This window comes from Chinchilla lanigera, unplaced genomic scaffold, assembly GCF_000276665.1.
Source record: "Chinchilla lanigera isolate Chin_1 unplaced genomic scaffold, ChiLan1.0 scaffold00013, whole genome shotgun sequence".
Classification (NCBI taxonomy): domain Eukaryota; kingdom Metazoa; phylum Chordata; class Mammalia; order Rodentia; family Chinchillidae; genus Chinchilla; species Chinchilla lanigera.
Window position 1 is genome coordinate 4,836,942 of NW_004955414.1, and position 19,532 is coordinate 4,856,473.

The window sequence follows — 19,532 nt, forward strand, 5'->3', positions numbered from 1 at the left end:
TATATATATAGGCCACAAATGAACGCAGTTATTCTGTGTTATAAATATATGCCAATAAAATTAATAAAAATTGACACGTTTTACTTTTTGCATTGTATGTTTCTAATATTAGAAATTTTTTTTTTTACTTTATTCTCTTTAATTATTAGAAGGCCTAGCATGCAACCCACATCAGTCTTGGCAGCTGGTCGAACCAGATTGAAATGATTAAGCAGGCATGTTTGTTTTTCCCCATCCTTTTTCTATATGCAAGCATTTAAATACAGTGTTTTTTGGGGGATGGATAATTAGAATTGGAAAACACATTAATTGTAGATAATTTAACAAATATTCATGAATTCCTCAACACAACAGTTAATATCAGTGGGACAAATATAGGTAAGACATCCACTACACTACTGTCTAAATGAAGAAAAATGTCATGAGCATGAAAACTACTATTATGAAAATGTGGCAAGAAAGGAATAAAGTATGTTATATAAATTTATGCAAAAGGGAGATTTATTTTGAATAAAATACCAAGCTCTGGGTCATAGAAACAGTTATGATTTCAGAGAGAGATCATTTATATAGAAAGACTAGTAATAGAAAAGATACAGTAGTGGTCAGTTAGATATTTATTCAACTGTGAGTAATCTAGGATACATAAATGGCAATTCTAATTGGTTATTATAAAAGAAAAGTTGAAAATGATGCATTGAAGCCAGACTTGTGGGAGTTTTTGGTGTCATGTTGCATATATTGAACTGAATTTTTATTGATCAGGAGTCAAAGGATAATTTTGACCAAGATTTTTACACAAGCGAAGGTTAAAGCATAGAACTATAAAAAATGGAAAATGAGGAAATGTTAAAGGGCACTGTTATGCTGGTGAGAAAAGCCCTGACTTGAGGAAAAAAGTATGAGAAGGAAAAGAGGGTCAGGGAATGTATTTGGGGGAAACATCACAGAGATAGGCCCAATCCATCTTAGCTCTGATTCAACATCAGGTTAAAGGAGAGAAAAAAGTCTCAGATAATAAATCGCAATTCCAAGCATGAGCACCTGTGCCATACTCAGGAATGAAATGAGAGGATGGTTTCAGAGAAAGGGTAATGGATTATTTGGAGGCATGGTGATTTTCAGGTAGCTTGCCAGGGAAAAGTGGCTCAGAACAATCAGAGATAAAGTTAAAGACCCAGATTTAGAAAGTGAGCGGAGCTCAAGTTGAATCTCAAGAGTAGATAAAACTGCTCAGCCTGGACATTTTGATAAAATATGTGGACCAAGAGTAAGGACTAGAGAATAACTCCTTTAAAGAGATACTGAGCAGCAAGTGGCGGAGAAACATAGAACAGGGAGCACATCCTCAGGTAAGGTTGTGGTCAGTGGAAGCGGTGGCCAAGGAAGAGAAGGAATGAGAGAGACATGCAGATGGAGGATGATCCCTTTGTCTGGGTCTTGAGGAGACAAGAGCCTGCCAAGTGGGTAGGGTATAATGGTAACTAATACTGTTACCTAACAGCCATAATAATAGAAGTCTATGGTAAAAAGCAACTTGGCAATTTGAGGACACTGAAAAGCACCTTTTATACAAAACATGACCTATCTGCTCTTCCAGAAAATAAACAGCCCATGAAGAAGAGGACAAAAATGAAATTTAAAAGGGAGCACATTAGCTATTGGTTGTAACTATTTCTTCCTGATTATCCTAGCAGAGGAAATAGTATGTCAAAATAATTAATTTTTTCATGAAATACGTACACAGTACCATTTCAGGCAAGGAAACAATTGGCCTTATTTTTTTCAATCAACCTCACCTTAACTCTGTTTACAGCACATTTGAGATGTTTGATTGAAGCAGAAATATTTTAATATTGGTAGTAAAGTACCCAAGGGGTGGTTCTGAAGTTTTGGAAAGCATAAGACTAGAAGAAAGAAAGGCAAAACCAAAAAAGATAAATATTAATTATCTGCTAAGTGGTTCAAAAGTTGATTAAGTACCAGAAAATTTGTTTTGTTTTCATATGCACAAAGAGTTAAAAATCCTCCCACAGTATAAATACAGTCAGCTCCCTGTCTTATAAGTAAAGTTTTATTGAAATATATCCAGGCTTATTTTTTAAACATATCCTCTATGATTGTTTTGTTTTGTTTTGTTTTGTTTTTTTCCAGTGCTGGGAATTGAACTCACAACCTCGTGCTTGCCCAGCAACCGCTGTGCCGCTGAGCTAAATCCCCAGCCCCACTCTATGATTGTTTTGATGAAACTGTAGCAACAATAAGATGATGAATAGTAATACTGATTATATGACCCAAAGCCTAAATATTTACTATTTATCCCTCTGAAGAAAAAGCATGCTCACTTCCGATATAAAGTGAGAAAAGAGACATGCATCTTAATCAATAATCTTGCAGCTGAACTCTTCCTGTGAAATCTTCTGTAGACTCACTAAAGATATCAATTGTTTATAATCTCCTGTGCTTCCGAGAAAGATTATGTAATGTAAAATGTGATATAGATGTCCCTTGATTTTGGCTCTTCACAATTACTCAATTTAAAGCAACTTCAACTTACTGAGTGGCTGATTTGAGTGATTTCTTCAGATAAGATTTTTTACCTCAGTCTACTAGAATTATGAAATGAAAGAATTGGTGACCTATTGTACAAGTTTAAATATCACATTGTTTCCTTATGCTAGAAACCCAAATTATAAATAGAGAGCAAAATAAAAGCTAGATAATAGGAAGGAGGGAAATAGATCTTTCTCAAAGGGGAAAGGGATCAAGAGATGGAGTAAATAGTAAGAAGAGGAGAGAAAGGGGATGACAAGAGGAATCAGGTGTTACATACACACATCAACTCCACACAAGGATGCACACATTATATACAGCAAATATATATATACATAGTGTCTTTTTGAGACAGGGTCTCAGTACACAGTTCAGGCTGGCCTTGAGCTCACCTTATAGCCCAGGATGGTCTCAAACTTGCAACAATTCTCCTGCCTCAGCCTCCCGAGTGCTGGGATTACAAGCGTGCACCACCACGCCTGGCAGCAAATATGTATTAAAAAAATAAAAACATTTTTTATTCTGGTTATTATGTAAAAGTGTTTTAGTCTTTTTTTTAATCTCCAAATCTAATTCAATCTCATTTTCTTAATAGGGTTTAAAGTTGTAACTAATAACTTCATTAATGATAAAATCTCATTTGTAAACTTAGTTTCCATTAAGGGGTTGAGTCTAGCAAACTCTAAAGCATTGTACAGATGTTCAAAATGTTCAGAATTGCTGTGAAAGAGAATGGCTACTACATTTTTTTATTATTAAAAATGAATGTGACATAGGATATAACCTGTGACAGAAGTAAATTTGTTTTGAATAATCAGAAGACAGATTAAGTTGTCACAATTGGTTCAAAAAGAGATTGTAATATTGAAATTATTCTTAGAAAAGTATATGGATGTATTTTAACAAAATACTGATATTCACAAAGAAAAATGAATGATAGAAGTCATCATATTTCTAGGAGGTAAATAAAACTGCTTTTATGTGCTCGTCCTTCCTAAGGTCTAAAAAGAAAATCTTTCAATATTCTAAATATATGTACTTGCATTTCAAAATTTTATTGTCATTGATAGTTTTACCAGGTTTGCTTTAATTTACACTGAAAGTTATATTCTTCCATCCTCTGTGTGTGTATAAGTATGCTTGTTATTAACACAACCAAGTAACATTTTAGGGTGTTCTGTACCTCATAAATTTTGGTGATATCTAATTTAATCCTCAGAGAATCCTACAAAGTATTATTATAACACAGTCAATAGGCTGTTTGAGGAAACCAGGCATCAACTGAGGACTGTTCGAAGCTGTGCAACTATTTAGTGCCTGTGAGGAAGACCAGCGCCTGGTGCCTCTTGATTCCATGGCCAGCGCTTGCTCTTCCACAGCTTTCATAATAATATAAAGTCCATCCTTCAATAAGCTTAGACTCTGTGAGCAGGAGGCTTGAACTCCAGCATATGCTACTTGATATGCCATTTACATCAAAATGCATTATGAGCTAACTATACTCAAGCTTTCTGTCCTAAGTATGAATGAAATAAAAAAGACAAATGTTTTAATGGCATCACAACATATGGCATGCACTAAATACATTGTAATAATGAAGAATATTTTCACTAAATTAAGCAGACCTGATTATCAATTTTGCCTCACTTATTAAATACATTTAGGGAAAAGATGTTTCAGGTTCTTTTGTCACCATTCTCAACTTGTAGTGTTGCAGTTTTAAGAGTCACCATAGGGATAATACCAAACGTAATAAAGATAGGCCCTTTACAGTTATATTAGGTTATATGTGTTTGGACAGTATTGTTATCAAAGTACATTGATACAGCCAGCATCTAAGATGAGGAATGTAAAATGCAATCGCTGCTGTTTTAATGGTTTATAAGAATGCTCAATGAATTCTGAACATGTTCCACAGAGGCTATTTGTGCACTGCTGGTGGTTGGTGGAGGGAAGATATATCCATTTCTAAAAAATAATATCTGGGATGCCTTCATGTGCTAAATTATTTCAATTACTTTCCATTGTCTTAAAAAAATCAAATAAATGAAATGGTATATAGTACTCTCAATGACTTTATCTTCATCCTAAGCCAAGCGAAGCTACCAAATATGAAAAAAATGGGCTGAATTATTGAACCAGACCAAGAAATTATCTCTACTCAGTGCAAAGGCCCTAGGGGTGGCAGGGGAGAAGAAGAAGAGAGAGAAAGTTTTTATCCAGAAAGCTTTTTGTTTTCTGATTCTTCCTATCCAAAGCAAATTCTTCAACTATTTTCAGAAATTTGGACAGATTTTTGAAAATGAAATCTATAAGATGTTTTCTGGCCACAATTATTTCAGTAGTGGTAAAAAGCTAAGGTAGGTTCAGGAGAAGAGGCACACAATCTTGGTGAGGATTTAGTTTTGTAGAATTATATGGCTTTTGTTTTTGGTACTGGGAGTTGAACGCAGGACCTTGCACTTGCCAGGCAGGCGCTTGTGCCTCTGAGCTACATCCCTGGTCCTTGTAGAATTATATGCATGCGCACATGAGCACAAACATAAATACTTATTATAAGTTTCAAAAGCTAATTATCCTAGCACTCCCATACAACTTAATTCTCAGACCTGCTGCCAACCAGCTTAGTGGCACTAGACTCATTATTTGAACTCATCCTAGTTTGTTTAATTATCAGAGTATTAATACTTTTTTCTGCCTATCTGATATCATTTTAAATAATTTATGTAAAGGCCTTTTGTGTTTTGTAAAACAGTACAATATATTTCAATAAGGAATTGCTAAGATGGAAAGAATTAATCAGAATTTTAACTATTTCCCTTAGGTGATTCGGAAGGGAGAAGTCAGCTGTTGCTGGACGTGCACACCCTGTAAGGAGAACGAGTACGTCTTTGATGAGTACACCTGCAAGGCGTGCCAGCTGGGGTCCTGGCCGACCGATGACCTGACAGGTACACGTGACACAGTGCCGGAGCCTTCCTCTAAAATTAACTAAAACAATAAATACATGGAAGAAGAGGGCCGCTTCTCTAAGCATCCGCATGGTAGATGATTGTGTCTGTGTGCCAAAGAATTTCAGTGGGAACACAGATCTACCAAAAGCCTGACCCAGTCACGCAAATCCTTAGATCTCAGGGGGATTTCTACTTTTACTGCATGCTGTGTCCCAGGTTAGCTCGGAATTTCTAGGTTGTCTTTCAGGCACACAACCCATTCTCAAGGCATTTCCTAACCCCTAGTTCAGTATGTCATCTGAGGTATTAGCTAGGAAGAGAATAAGACGCCATGCATACAAAGACAGGAATTCAGCACCTAAGTGGGTAAACATTTGACCAGTGCTTTGCTTGCCTTGATGATTTTTCCTAATTGAAACAAGAACCTCCAATGATAGGAGTTTTTAAAGTAATAATATTGGTATTAGACAAGACTTGTCTTTACTTCATTATTTTTTTTTTTTTTTGTCTTGGCTTATGGTTTTTATTCCAAAGAAAGTTCCTGCATCATTGTGTTCTCTGTTCTATATGTAATAGCTATTTCCAATATTTACAACAAAAACCAGCCTGTGACTCCTCCCTCTTTTCCTCAGTACTCTCATTTCATGTCCCTGTTTGCCTACTAATGAATTAAAACATAGAAGTTAGCTGCTCCCTTTGTCTTCAAATGCCTGCAGCAGATGAAAAAGAACAAAAGTAAAAATGTCACCAAAATGTAATAACAGGGCACAGATTTATGGGCAAGAAAGGAGGAAGATGTCCCTGGAGGCTGAGAGGGACACTCTGGGCAGAGGATTCACTATGTGGGACATCGGTTATCCAATGTTTCACAATTAAGATGGATTTGGACACAGAGATCCTAGAGGATGCAGGATCAAAAGGTCATCAGTGTCTGACTCCAGCCCTCACTGGACACCTGATTCTCCACAACACTTCTCTTAGCTTACTTCAAATACCTCGTTATAGGTCCATCTCAGTGCCAAGGCATATCTGTGCTGGGTATCTCAAACCCAGTAGCACACCTGCCTGGCTGAGGAGCCCACACCTCTCAGGGTTTAAGTGCTGCCGTTTGCAGTAATTATTTAGTGACATAAGTATTTTATACTGTATGTGGCAATCAGAGTATGTTTATGGTCATGAATTAAAGGCTTCTGGGGCTGGGAATTTAGCTCAGCGGCACAGCGCCTGCCTGGAAAACGCAAGGTCGTGAGTTCGATTCCCGGTACCGGAAAAAACAAAACAAAACAAGAATTAAAGTCTTCTTTATATGCTTTTTGAAAACTCCAGGGTAATTTTAAGTTAAAAGCAACAGTGGGGAGGGGGGCTGGGGATACAGCTTAGTGGTGATGTATTTGTCTAGTATGCATGAGGCTCTAGCTTCAATCCCTCGCACTGCAAAAAATACTTTTTTAGAAAAAGTAATAGTGGATTAGGTAAGTCAGTAATTATATTTCCAGAAATATTGACTGAAATACTAAATATCACAACACAAAAATACAAGCAAGGGAAATTTATATTCTAGTTTTACATTCTTAAAACAGGTTAAATATGGAGACAGTCAATGGATTAGATTTCTTTTCAGTCTAGCAGTCTTGCATAAAATCTGTGTGTGCTCAGTAATCTTATATAGGACATAACTCACGGCATTGAAAGAAGAAGAATTATCATATTGGTTCAAACTGAGGTTATGAAGTTATTAGGGTTTTCATTATTAGGAAGTCATTATATAAGCTTAAACATGGCTATAATATATTGGAAAAATAAAGTTGCTGAGAGATTTGGATCTGTGACCTGGAAAAAGAAATACAGCTTTTTGCTGTTGTTACTTTTTGACTTCAGCATCTGAAAAGACTTAGTAACTGCAAAAACTTTTATTGAAATTCCACATGATATGATATCATTTGAAAACTGCTATTTAGGGCTGAGGGTGTAGCTCAGTGCAGAGCATTTGCCTGGCATATACAAGGCCCTGGACTTAATCCCCAGCACCACACTCAGAAAAAGAAAAAGAAGGAAGGAAATAAGGAAGAAAGGAAAGGAGAGAGGGTAAAAAATGTTTAACCATGCAAACGACTTATATGGAGCTACATGTTTTTGGTTCAGTTATTTCACATTAGATTTAATGTAGGCTGCAGATTTAAAAGGTATAGGCTGAATTAAGAACTCACCTATAGCATTATGAATGTGTGACTGTGGAATTTTGCAAACACCTCAGGTTCAATATAGGATAACCTGGGTCACAGACTACAGAGAGACAAGATTAGAAAAGCAACCTGGGGGAAGCAGTGGATATCTGTAATGCCAGTACCTTAAGAGGCTAAAAGTAGGAGAATCCCAAATACAAGGATATACTGGGTGAGTCAGTGAGACCTTATCTCAAAAAAAAATAAATAAATAAAAAGGGCTAGGTATGGTAGCTCAGTTGAAGGGCACTCTTGGGCTCAATCCTCAGCACCAGAAAAAGAAAAGAAAATCACTTATAAATGTTCTAGCCAAAGACAGAATATGCTAACAGGCAGAGGAGTCTGAAGAACAAGAGTTGGTCTGGTCAAATGTCCATCAGGATATCCAACAGATGTCATAAACTGAAACATCTGTGAGGACAGAGACGGGGAGCCTTTGCAAATCCCTCCTCACAGCAAAGAATGGGGCTCAGGATGGGTTGTTACAGTTTGGATCTGGAATGTTCCCCCAAAGGCTCACTTGGGGAAGGCTCGGTCCCCAGAGGATGGCACTACTGGGAGGGGGTGGTCTTTGGGAGGTGTGGTCTGGTTGCAGGAAGTAGGTCATGAAAGGAGTATCCTTGAAGGGGATATTGGGACTCCCGCCTCTTCCTCTTTTCTCTTTTGCTTCCCAGCCACCATAAGGTGAGCAGCTTTGCTCTGCTTATACTCCCTACCCTGATGTTCTGCCTGACCACAACCTAAAAGCAAAGGAGCCAAGTGCGTGGACTAAGACATGAGCAAAATAAACCTTTCTTCCTTTAAAAAAATAAAAAATAAAAACAAATACCTCCTTATAAAAACCCTGTGGTCCTGGACATTTTGAGACTTCTTCACACTAAGATGTTTTAATGATTGGTAGCTTTGCTGAATTTTCTTTTAAAAATCTGATTTAATAAAATATCTAAGTGCCTTATGATAGTGTTTCAGTCCTAATTTTGCTATTAAACAAGCTTCCTCCAGCTCTTATTCATTCACCTCGGTCTCCCAGAACTGACTCGTTGCTGTGCACAAAGCCCCGAATACATTTTGTGGGATGGGTGAACCAGTGTACTCGTACGCAGGTGTGAGTGCACACGGCACTTAAACACCAGGAAGAGAAAATATATTGTGATTGATTTTCTAGAGGAGAAAGTGAGGAGCAGTGTTAGTGATATCACTTTTATATTCTTTTTTACCTAGTTTTAACCTGAATACTTCTAACATCTTAAACTACCTTGCATGGATAAGTGCCTTGCTAGTGAATGCCATGTCTCTTAATATCTGTGTGGGATTGGTTCCAGGCCCCTATATAGAAAATGGAAATATGCACATACTCAAGTCCATTTTATAAAATGGTACCAAATTTGAATATAATTCCTGCACATTTTCTTGTATACTTGATTTAAATCATCACTAGCTAACTTACAGGACCTAATACAATGTTTAAAAAATAGTGTAAGTAGTTGTTATAATGCATGGATGTGATAATAAAAATAGTAATAGTAACAGACATACATACGGAATCAATGAAAAAACAATGTTTCTTCACAGTAACATAGTATTACAAAATACAGAATCAAAAGTTGTAATAATGCATAATCTGTTTGATGTATATGTGATTTATAAGATCTAAAACAGGGCTGAGGATCTAGCTCAGCAGCACAAACCCTGCCTGGCAGGTGCAAGGTCCTGAGTTCAATTCCCAGGACTAAAAGAAAAAATCTAATACAATATAAAAAAGCTATGTCAATAGTTTTTAATGTATAATATTTAGAAAATAATATGCATAAAAGTCTCTACTTATTTAGAACAGATGAATTTTTCCCAATTGTGTGCAGATTGGTAACATGTTTAAAAAACTGCATCTGTACTAAACAAGTAGATTATCCTGAAAATAAACATAATGGGTTCTTTCATTACTTTGATACATATGTTTATTACTATTTTCAATATAATAATTTGTGCTGTAGAAATTAAACTAAAAACAGATAAATTCTGATATTGTCTGGTCTCTATATGGTAGTCCTTATAAATTTTACTATGTTATGAGAGAAGAATTAAACACACAAACAAATAAATACACACACTGATAAATTGTGTTAATAAGTACAGTAAAAGAACAGGGGTTTAAAAATGAAAATATTAACAAATTGTGGCCATAACAGATCTTTCCAAAGAACTGAAAAATAGAACGATAAATACAAATATCTAGCAAATCATAAGGAGAAGGGCATTTTTGGCCAAGAAAAGAACAAACATGTAGCAAACTTGTATGTGGAAAGCCAAAAGAATGCTTTTGGAAGAGATCAAAAAGGTAACAGAGGCTGGATAACATACAACCTAAGAGAACATGTTCAGAATTTGAGTGTTTGGGGGCTGGGGATTTAGCTCAGCAGCAAGCGCCTGCCTGGCAAGTGCAAGACCAAGAGTTCAATTCCCGGTACTGGAAAAAACAACAACAACAACAACAAAAAAAACAGACATAATTTGAGTGTTTCACCGTTAATTAAAATTGGGAAACATTACGGGAATTTCAGTACACACACACACACACATACACACACACACACACACGCCCACAATCTGATTGGAAGTATGTTTATAAAATAGCATCTGGATGCTGTGAGGGAAAATAATTTGGAGAGGAAAGTGGAAGCAGGCAGACAAACTGGGTAGTTATCTTACTACTGCAGACAAGGATTCTTGTTGCTTGAACAAAGAAATGGTTTGTACCATTGGTATACATTTTGGTATACAATCAACAGGGCATAGAGATTAATTGGATGCAGAAGTTTTTAAGGAAGACTGCGATTTTCTATCTTAATATGGGAAAAATGAATATGCTAATTCATAAAGACCAAGAGTTAATTTAGATTAGATCAGTTTGAGGTGCCTTTGAGATCACCAAGTAAGAATTAATTAATTTGAAAACTAAGCTCTTAGTTTGTGTCATAAAATGAATTCAATACTGGAAATAAAAAGCTTCTATCTGAGTTTCTAACAAACTGATAATCTAGTAGGGGAAAACCCTGCAAATATGTAACATACTGTAGTTAGTACTAAAAGTGAAAAATAGCCAGAGTATTATAGCAAAAAGGAGGAGGGTATAATTAACTTTGGAGGTTTAGCAAAGTTCTAATCATGAGACATGAGTTGAAACTCACTTTTAAAAAATTAAAATGATCATATTTGGAGGAACTATTGTTTTCAGTTGTTCATATCATACCATAGAGGTGATTGAAAACTGGTTAATGAGTAATATTATGAATTCTACTAGGTGTGGCCATTTTAATTTACTATTTCTCATCTGAGCTGTCTTTTCTATGAAAACAAACCACCCATTTTAAAAATTTCACTTCATTCTAATGAAATCTATTCAGCTTTCTTAAATAGTAAATATTCTCTCTTTTAATCTTCATCACACTTGATTGATCAAAACAATTGCTCTCTTGCCCTTACCATGCTATTGGAAATATTCTGGCAAAAGATATTGGGGTCTACCCTACTTCACACCTAATGCTACACACTGTTCTACAGTTTTCTTCTCTGCCAGCCACGTCGCAGCAGGTCTCTCTAGTCACCCGTACAGAGTATTTTATGTTTTTTGATGTTGCTGGTTCCATTTCCAGATCACTAAAAATTGGTAATTCCTTGACTCTGCCATTACTTCATTGTCTTTCTCTTATGCAATCTCTTCAAGTGATGTCATCTACTTTAATGGTTTTGATTCTTGCCTACACACCATTGACTCTGAATAGTCCAGCTCAATCTGTATTCTTGTCCTAAGTTTTCAGCTCATGACTACCAAATGTTGAATATCTCTACTTGTTTAACCCCAAGGTATTGCAATACAGCAAGTCCAAACCTCATCATTTCACTACCATGACCTTTTAAAAACTGTTCATAGTGGTACCTTGGTTCAGGGATACTTTTGTCTGTGAACAATTTGGCTTGCAAACAGAAGATCTGGCAAAATTTTGTTTTTATTTCTGAACTCTGCATCAGGTGACAAAAAAACTGTAGCCTTATTTCCCACACAAATATGAACGTGGCCATCTTTCCCAGAATTGTCAAACAAATTAAGTTGTGTAGCGAGGTACTACTGTATTCGTTTTCCTATTAGATCGCCTAAGCAGGGCACATGCCTGTAATCCTCAACACTTGAGAGGCTGAGGCAGGAGAACTGCCATAAGTTTGAGGCTAGCATGGACAACATAGTGAATTGAAGGCCAGTCTGAACTATATGCAGAGATCTTGTTGCAAAAACCAAAAACAAAATTATTTTACCTCCTCTTTCAGGTAATGATACCACTACCCTCCTCACTGCCTCAACAAAAAAGAAATCAGTCATGGTAGACTCTTTTCTATTCTTGGCCACCAATGTCCAACCACTTATCAAGCTTGATTATTTAAGTTGCTAACTACTCTAAACTTCCTTCCCTCCTTTCCATTTGTACAACTTCATATTTGACTATTGTGATAAATTATTTTTCTCCCCTCATATTTATGCTACATCCTCCAAGTCTACTATCTATCTGCTATTGGATAATATATCTAAAATTGACATATATTTTCCAGCTTATTGCCCATAAAGGGAAAAGAAAAACCTTTCTTTCCTATCTAAGTTTCATAGTTGAAGTTCCTATAACAGAAGACAAACTAATAAAAGTCTAACACATACACACACACAAATATATATGTTTTACATGATAAAGGAGCTTTTATAAAGAAATTAAGCCCCAAAGTGATGGATACGCCTGTATCGTTTTATTCAAGGTTTGATGAAGTAAACAGACATAAAGAAGTACAGTTACAGGGCCGGGGATGTAGCTCAGTGGCACAGCACCTGCCTGGCAAGCACAAGGTCATGAGCTCAATTCCTGGTACCAAAAAAAAAGTATCATTAGATAAAAAGGCATGATGCAATAGTAAAATGTGGAGGTAACTCAAGAAGGTCTGTTTATGCAGATTCCTCTGCCGATGAGATTTTAATGACCTCCTTCAGAGAGAAGCAGGAGCAAGATGAGAGTAATGTTCGTGCTTCTGCTATTTCTCAAATGTTGTAGTGCTGTATTTTGGAGTAGTGTATCCCAAATACATCACTCAATGCTTGGCTTTATGTCTCTGTAAGACACATACTAAGATTTCCAAAATACTACACAAAATTTCCTCTCTTTCACTTTCTTATAATTGCTCTAATTTCAGCCACCATCCCTTCCTTCCTCTCATTTAGCATTACACTAGCAAAGCTACTTATAATTCTTATCTATGCACAGCATAGATACATATGTGCATATGTTTTTTTTCTGCCTGTGTGTGCAGAATAGAGAAGGGTGAGTGAGAATTACTCAACAGAAGAAAGCAAGGTAACTTTGAGTAATTCTGTTGAGTAATTCTCACTCACCCTTCTCTATTCTTCTCAGGTGTCACCTTCCCCTTGAAACTTTAACGTACTTAAACTACAAAGTCCACTCTTTTATATTTCTAAATTCTATCTCTTTCTTTACATAATTTTTTCTAAACTCTATTTTTACCATTTTTGTAATCCCAAAGTGTAACACAATGCCTGACATAAAATAGAGACTCTCACTGACTATTGTCAACCTTCAGTCAGACAAAGGCAATGTCACAAATGAAGAATAAGGTGAGTACTGGCAGCCGTCTTTAACTCAAGAGGCTGGACTTTGTCTTAAACAGTGTGAGCAGTGGAGGTTTTCAAACAGAAGAATGACATCTGTCTCCATGCTTGAATGTGAGTGTGTCTGGGGCACAGGGGGTTGGACAAGTGCCATACCTGGAAAGGTCTCCATATTGACAAGTGAAGTTTAACTTTCATTAGAATAGACAGCACTTTTCCAAAGAAACTATAACTACTTGGAAGTCCTGCTCACTGACTTTGATTCAAAGAACAGGATCACTTAGACCTGCTAGCTAGCTGGTTGTTCTGATGGCTTCAGCTGTTCCAAAAATCTGTCACAAATGTGCTCGGGGTTTGCTTTAAGAAATATCACAAGGCTTCCTTTTAAGCGCTTGGCTTTAGTTAACTCACTTCAGACTGCTCAGGTCAATTTTAGGTCAATGCTGTCATGTAGAAAATAGCAACTAACACAAATGAAATGCTTCCTACGTGGCAGAAAATATCTGAGGCATCTGAAAAATGTCCTTTAATTCAATCCTAACACAACCCAGTAAAATTATTAGTATGGCTAGAAGATATGGGCATACCTAGAAATAAATTGTTCAGGAAACAACTAGGAGTTGCAATCAACTGATACTAATTTTTATCTATACATTTATCTGTACTTTTTTGTGTTTGTGTGTATGTGTATTTTTAGATAGAATGATGCTGAAATGAAGATTAAGAAAAGACATTTATGAGTTTTGCTATTATGGATTACTTTTAAACACATAAGCACATATGTGTGTGTGGGTGAGTGTGTCTATAAACATACATGCATATAGTAATGAATTATGACTTCGTATTTTCATTAGTAAAGTCATTAAAACAGCTTGTAAGCTTGCCCTGTTCTCCATGGCAGTGATAAATTCCCCGGAATGCATGGACAGAAACTCACAAGGTGAAGAAAAGTGCCTGATGTAAAAGCTGTGAAGACAAGAAAGATAGTTCTAAGTGAAGGATGAGAGCCTTCATAGGGAACATCCCATGTTAAACCAGCTGTCACTGAGGATAGCAGATAGTGAGTCTTCATCTAAAATCATGACAAGATCTCTGCCCTCATCAGATGATCATTCTAAATATAGTATTAAAAAAACTAACTATAATATTGACATATAATAAGATGCTGACTGCATAACCAGAGAAAACCAGAATGTTGTGGGAAATCTGTCAGTGAAAGCTAGGGTAGATGAGATTTAAGAGTGTCTCTTGGATGACATATGCACTTATTGAATTGAAAGATTGAATGAAAAGTGGCTGCTAGACAGACTAAAGTGAAAAGGGGACATAAAATATAAGAACTGAGGACAACTGAGAGTGTGAGAGAAAGAAATGATACAGAAATCCTCAGTAATCAAGGCCAACTCTTGGAGTGCTTTTAAACTACAGTAAAGACTTTCAGTTTACATAAAGCTTAACTGAAAACCATTTATTCATTCACCCGTTGGATCCCCTAGTCATTCATTCAGTAAGTATGTATCTAGTGCTTTCTCTGTCTGAGTGAAGGAAAACTTACTTTTCCTTTCACTTCTCTTAGATTTGTTTCCTGGAGCTCCTGCAGCAAGACAGGTTACCTAGAGAAAAGTACACCCATATTAAATGTAAATTTCTCTTTCCTTCTTTTTGTACGGGAGAGCTCATTGTGCTCTGCAGGATAGCCTCAAACTCCTGAGCTCATTCTCTGACTAACCTCTCAAGTAGCTAGGACTATACTTGTATGCCACCGTACCCAGCTAATATAACTTTTATATGACATGAGAACCCTCCTAAGGAAATGATTGAAGACCTCAAGAAGCAGTTAAATCCAAGTGTTTTTACACTAGGTTTAAAGAAAAATGGAGAGTTGTAGGGAACTATGATAGAGTTATAGCAATTTTAGATTTACCAGACATGAAGACACTGTTACTTGAAAAGGTCGAGAGAACCAAACTGTATTACCCAGTTGGCTCAGAGGAGCTGCGTACTCCAAAGGCTGAGCCCTGACCCTTGTTGGGGCTGTCTTATACAGAGGTTTTAGGCAGGACCACGCAGGTTGAGTTACAGAGGCAGCATGGGGCGTGGCTAAGCACAGGATGTTTGAAGCGGGCTGTGCAAACAAGACAACGGAAGCAGAATGAGACAGTTGTTTAGTGTGAGTTTCTTTCCCAAGTTTCCTAAGTTTCTTTCCCTCATCAGTTTTGTTTCCCTCATCAGTAGGAAAAGCATATGAGTAAACTGGGATAAACTTATCAGGTTTTCTTCTTCCCTGGGTTCTTTTATCGTAAATGATTAACGATGGTTCTTTTCCTCAAGGTGCACAAAGGGCATCTCTCACAGAAGTCTTAGGACCTTCTTCAGGGAGAAGGGTGAGGGAAGGTCAGGGGTCCTCTCTGCAAGTATTGTTTCTCAAATTGCATCAGATTAAAATATTCAGTATACTGAAGTACCATATTTTGAGACAGCGTATCAGAGCTAACACTATTTCTATGAATAAAATGAATAAAATTCTTAGGCCTTATTACACCTACATTCTGGCAAAGAGAATAGTTTTCAATACAAAAATTATCTCCAGAATACCCAAAAATTGAATAAGAGAGGAATACAATCCTGGTGGGCAACCTTACAAATACAATTTATATAGTCACAATTTGGAGAGTGAATAGTATTGGAAAACATAAAATGGAAAAATACTGGTTTCAGAATGATGATCTCACCTGGAGAAAAAGAAAAGGGAGTGAGATACAAATTACAGAAATAGTTTCTGTCATACCTGAAATGTGTGTGTGTGTGTGTGTGTGTAACTATATGTTATTTTAAATAAATATGAAAAATGTTAGTAGGGGCTGGGGATTTAGCTCAGCGGCACAGCGCCTGCCTTGCAAGTGCAAGGTCGAGAGTTAGATTCCCAGTACCAAAAAAAAAAAAAAAAAAAAAAAAGTTAGTAATGCTTAACTTGCATTTTTGATTTTTGTATTATACTTATTTGCATACCTACAATTCTTATAATTTAAGATATTCCTACTACTTGAGCTACTTAAGTAATATTGAAAGACAAGACAGAAGGCAGGGGATATAGCTCAGTGGCATAAGCGCCTGCCTGGCAAGTGCAAGGTCCTGCATTCCATTCCTGGTACCAAAAAAAAAAAAAAAGATAAGACAGAAAAATAAAAGCCTAAATTAGGGCTTGTAAAAAATAGAAAGAGAAGCCCACAGTAAAGAAATTTTACAAAATAATGTTAAGACTAAGACAGTGTAATGGGAGTAGAAGCCAATAAAGATGTTTTATTATAAATCAAAATAGATGGAACTAGGTAATGAATCCTGTAAGAAAGTAACTGCAATATAGTTGGTTTGGCAAAAATCATGCTGAAAGGCAAAACTTTGGATGTGGTGTTCCTACTCAGAGGATTGTCTGAAAGCCTCTACCAAGTGCTTGTTTCATTGCATACCGTTTCCTGCCACATATTGGCAAAATGTGTCCTAAAAGGAAGTCTTTAACTTGTGTTCTGTTGAGGAATTTAAGATAGGACGTAGCTAGCAAGAGCTCTGAGATCATTAGCTTTCCAGTCCCAAGCCACGGAAACACTTCCAGGTATGTTTGCCAGGCTCTGGCGCCCACCCAATACACCCAAGTGAAAAGAAAAAGCAGAAACAATGTAGCTTTCAACAAGTAACTCAGTGGGAAGCTTTATGATGGGAAGTTAGGTTAGTTTCCTGCCTCTCATTCATAAAGAAATGTATCTTATTTAAGTGCAAAAGGATGAAATGGAAGGAAGGCAGTGCTCATCAACATGTTAATGTCAAAAGGAGCATTCTCTAGGAAGTTCTTTTGGTTCCCTCAGTTACCTAATTGCCTTGGAGGTTGGAACCTTTGTGTCATCAGTTAAGGGGGAAAAAAGTGAACAGAATCAAACACAAAAGACTTGGTGGGAATCTGGGAGGGAGTAGAGGAGGAACTCCAAGAGTGTGTAGTAAAGGGCAGGTTTTTAACTCCACCATCTGAGTTGCTCTCTTCTTACAAATGTTTCTTTCATTTGTATTCCTCAGCTTGTTGAAGTTTGTTGGAAAATTTTTGCCATTTAATAAATAAGCATTAAATGAAAACATGAGGGATTGTTTTTCATTACCAATAATCATAATTACAATCATTTTAAGCATCATCTTTTTTAATCCTATGAGGCAGTTGTTATCATATTACAGTGAAATTAACTAAGCCTCATGAATATTCTACAAATTGTGCAAGATCACAAAACTAGTGGAAAATCAGGTCAGGAGGTAAGTCTCTTTCCCTTATCTATGTATGATCCCATTTTCTCACATTTTTAGGAAATCACAGAAAGTCTCATTTTCAGAAATTTATAGAAAGAGAAATAGCTTCAGACTGGTCAATATTAATTCTCTCCATTATGTTTTCATATGTTCGTAATAAATGTGCTTAAAATGTGTGGCTATTTGATTACTACAATTAAACTAGGAAGAGAAATAGAAGAATAAAGATAGCCTCTTTAATAACTGATACTAGGAAAACTGGTTTGCACAAGCTGAATAGTGAACTTAGACCCATATCTCTCACCATGCACTACACTAAAATCAAAATGGATCCAAGATATACATACTAAACAGAAACACTTAATCTGTTGGAAAATGAAATAGGTAAAACTCTTGAAGGTATAGGTGTAGGCAAAGAATTTAAGGGAAAAATGTGTAAATGTGTAAATCAAAAGCTTTTGTAGTTAAGTGATAGTCATCTTCAAAATCATGCTCCACTGATGACTCATTGTGTGATATTAAGCAAATATACTTCCCTCTCTGAGCTTCAGTTTCACCTTCCATACTATGAAACTAGTTAGTTCACAGGATGAGTAGAGTTATTAAATAACATACAAATAGTTTAGCACTTAATGAATGTTCAAATATATCAACTATTATCACCTTACTATTAAGAAAGATGGACTGATTTAGGAATGAATGAATGAATGAATTGGAAAAATGGGAGAAAATGTCTAACTTGTCTTTACTGAATGTCTTTTACATGTGAAAGTAAGATCTTTGAAGTTAATGACTATGTAGCCAAATCAATGTCACAGAGTAGGGAATAATTTATACTTGTTGAACTAAACTTATTTTCCTAAACATCTTTTGAACTTCATTAAGATTATTTTTTATCTGACTCGAAGTGAGTTAATTATATAAAATCAATACTAACCCTGAGGGCTGGAGATGTAGCTCAGTGGCATAAGCGCTTGCCTGGCAAGCTTGAGGTCATGAGATCGAATCTTGGTACCAAAAAAAAAAAAAAAAAAGAAAAAATGGTGACCCTGAAATTTAGTAAGGTTACCATGACTCATGACAATGTTCACTAAAAACGGCATCTGCCATTTTTTTATCTTATCACTATTAAAGACACCATGTTATAGTGATACATGTATACCTACATTTTTAGTAGCCCAATTCATAACAGCTGAATCTTGGAAATGGCCATATTCCATAAATAGATGAAGGGATAAAGAAAATATAGTATTATACACAACAGAGTACTACTTAAGAAGGCAAATTTGATTCATGTGTAGAAAAATTGATGCACCTTCTGACTAGAAGTTAAAGTGAAATAAATCAGACTGACAAGTTAAATATTTTATCTCTTACTTAAGAAACCCAAAATAAAAATAAAAAGCAAAATATAAAAATACAGTTAACCAGATCGAGGCATGTCAGATTGATCAAACAAATACACATTAACTGTTCCTTTCAATAAACCTATGCAAAGTAGTGTTACAGTTATCTTAGCTGCCCTGTGTGTGTGTGTATACATATTTTTCCCTTCCTTCTATTTCTTTTCTGCTTTCCATCTGAGCAACTACATTAAAGATAACAATATGTAATACAACAACCACTGTTAATTCTTACCACCTTGTTTTGAACTTCTGTATCATCTTTATTGTTTTTATGTTGTTTTGTTTATGTCTTTGTTTTCACTGTTTTGTTTTCATTCTTTTCTGTTTAAAATAAATAAATAAATAAATAAATAAATAAATAAATAAAAGTAAAAGATATAGAAGAGAAAGCAGGGAGACAGGTCTTTTCCAAATGAGAAAGCTATCAAGAGATGAGAGGAGAAGAATAGGA

The 19,532-nt window shown here is 36.0% G+C and overlaps 1 protein-coding gene across 1 annotated transcript in view; it reads left to right on the top strand.

The window, feature by feature from the left end:
* Grm5 (glutamate receptor, metabotropic 5) overlaps positions 1-19,532 on the top strand; it is a gene marked incomplete at its 3' end in the record, with an annotated part of 495,155 nt that overhangs the window by 412,697 nt on the left and 62,926 nt on the right. The window contains exon 7 of the mRNA XM_005380433.1: positions 5,378-5,504. Coding sequence (XP_005380490.1) covers positions 5,378-5,504 — 127 coding nt within the window. The remainder of the gene's footprint in view (positions 1-5,377; positions 5,505-19,532) is intronic.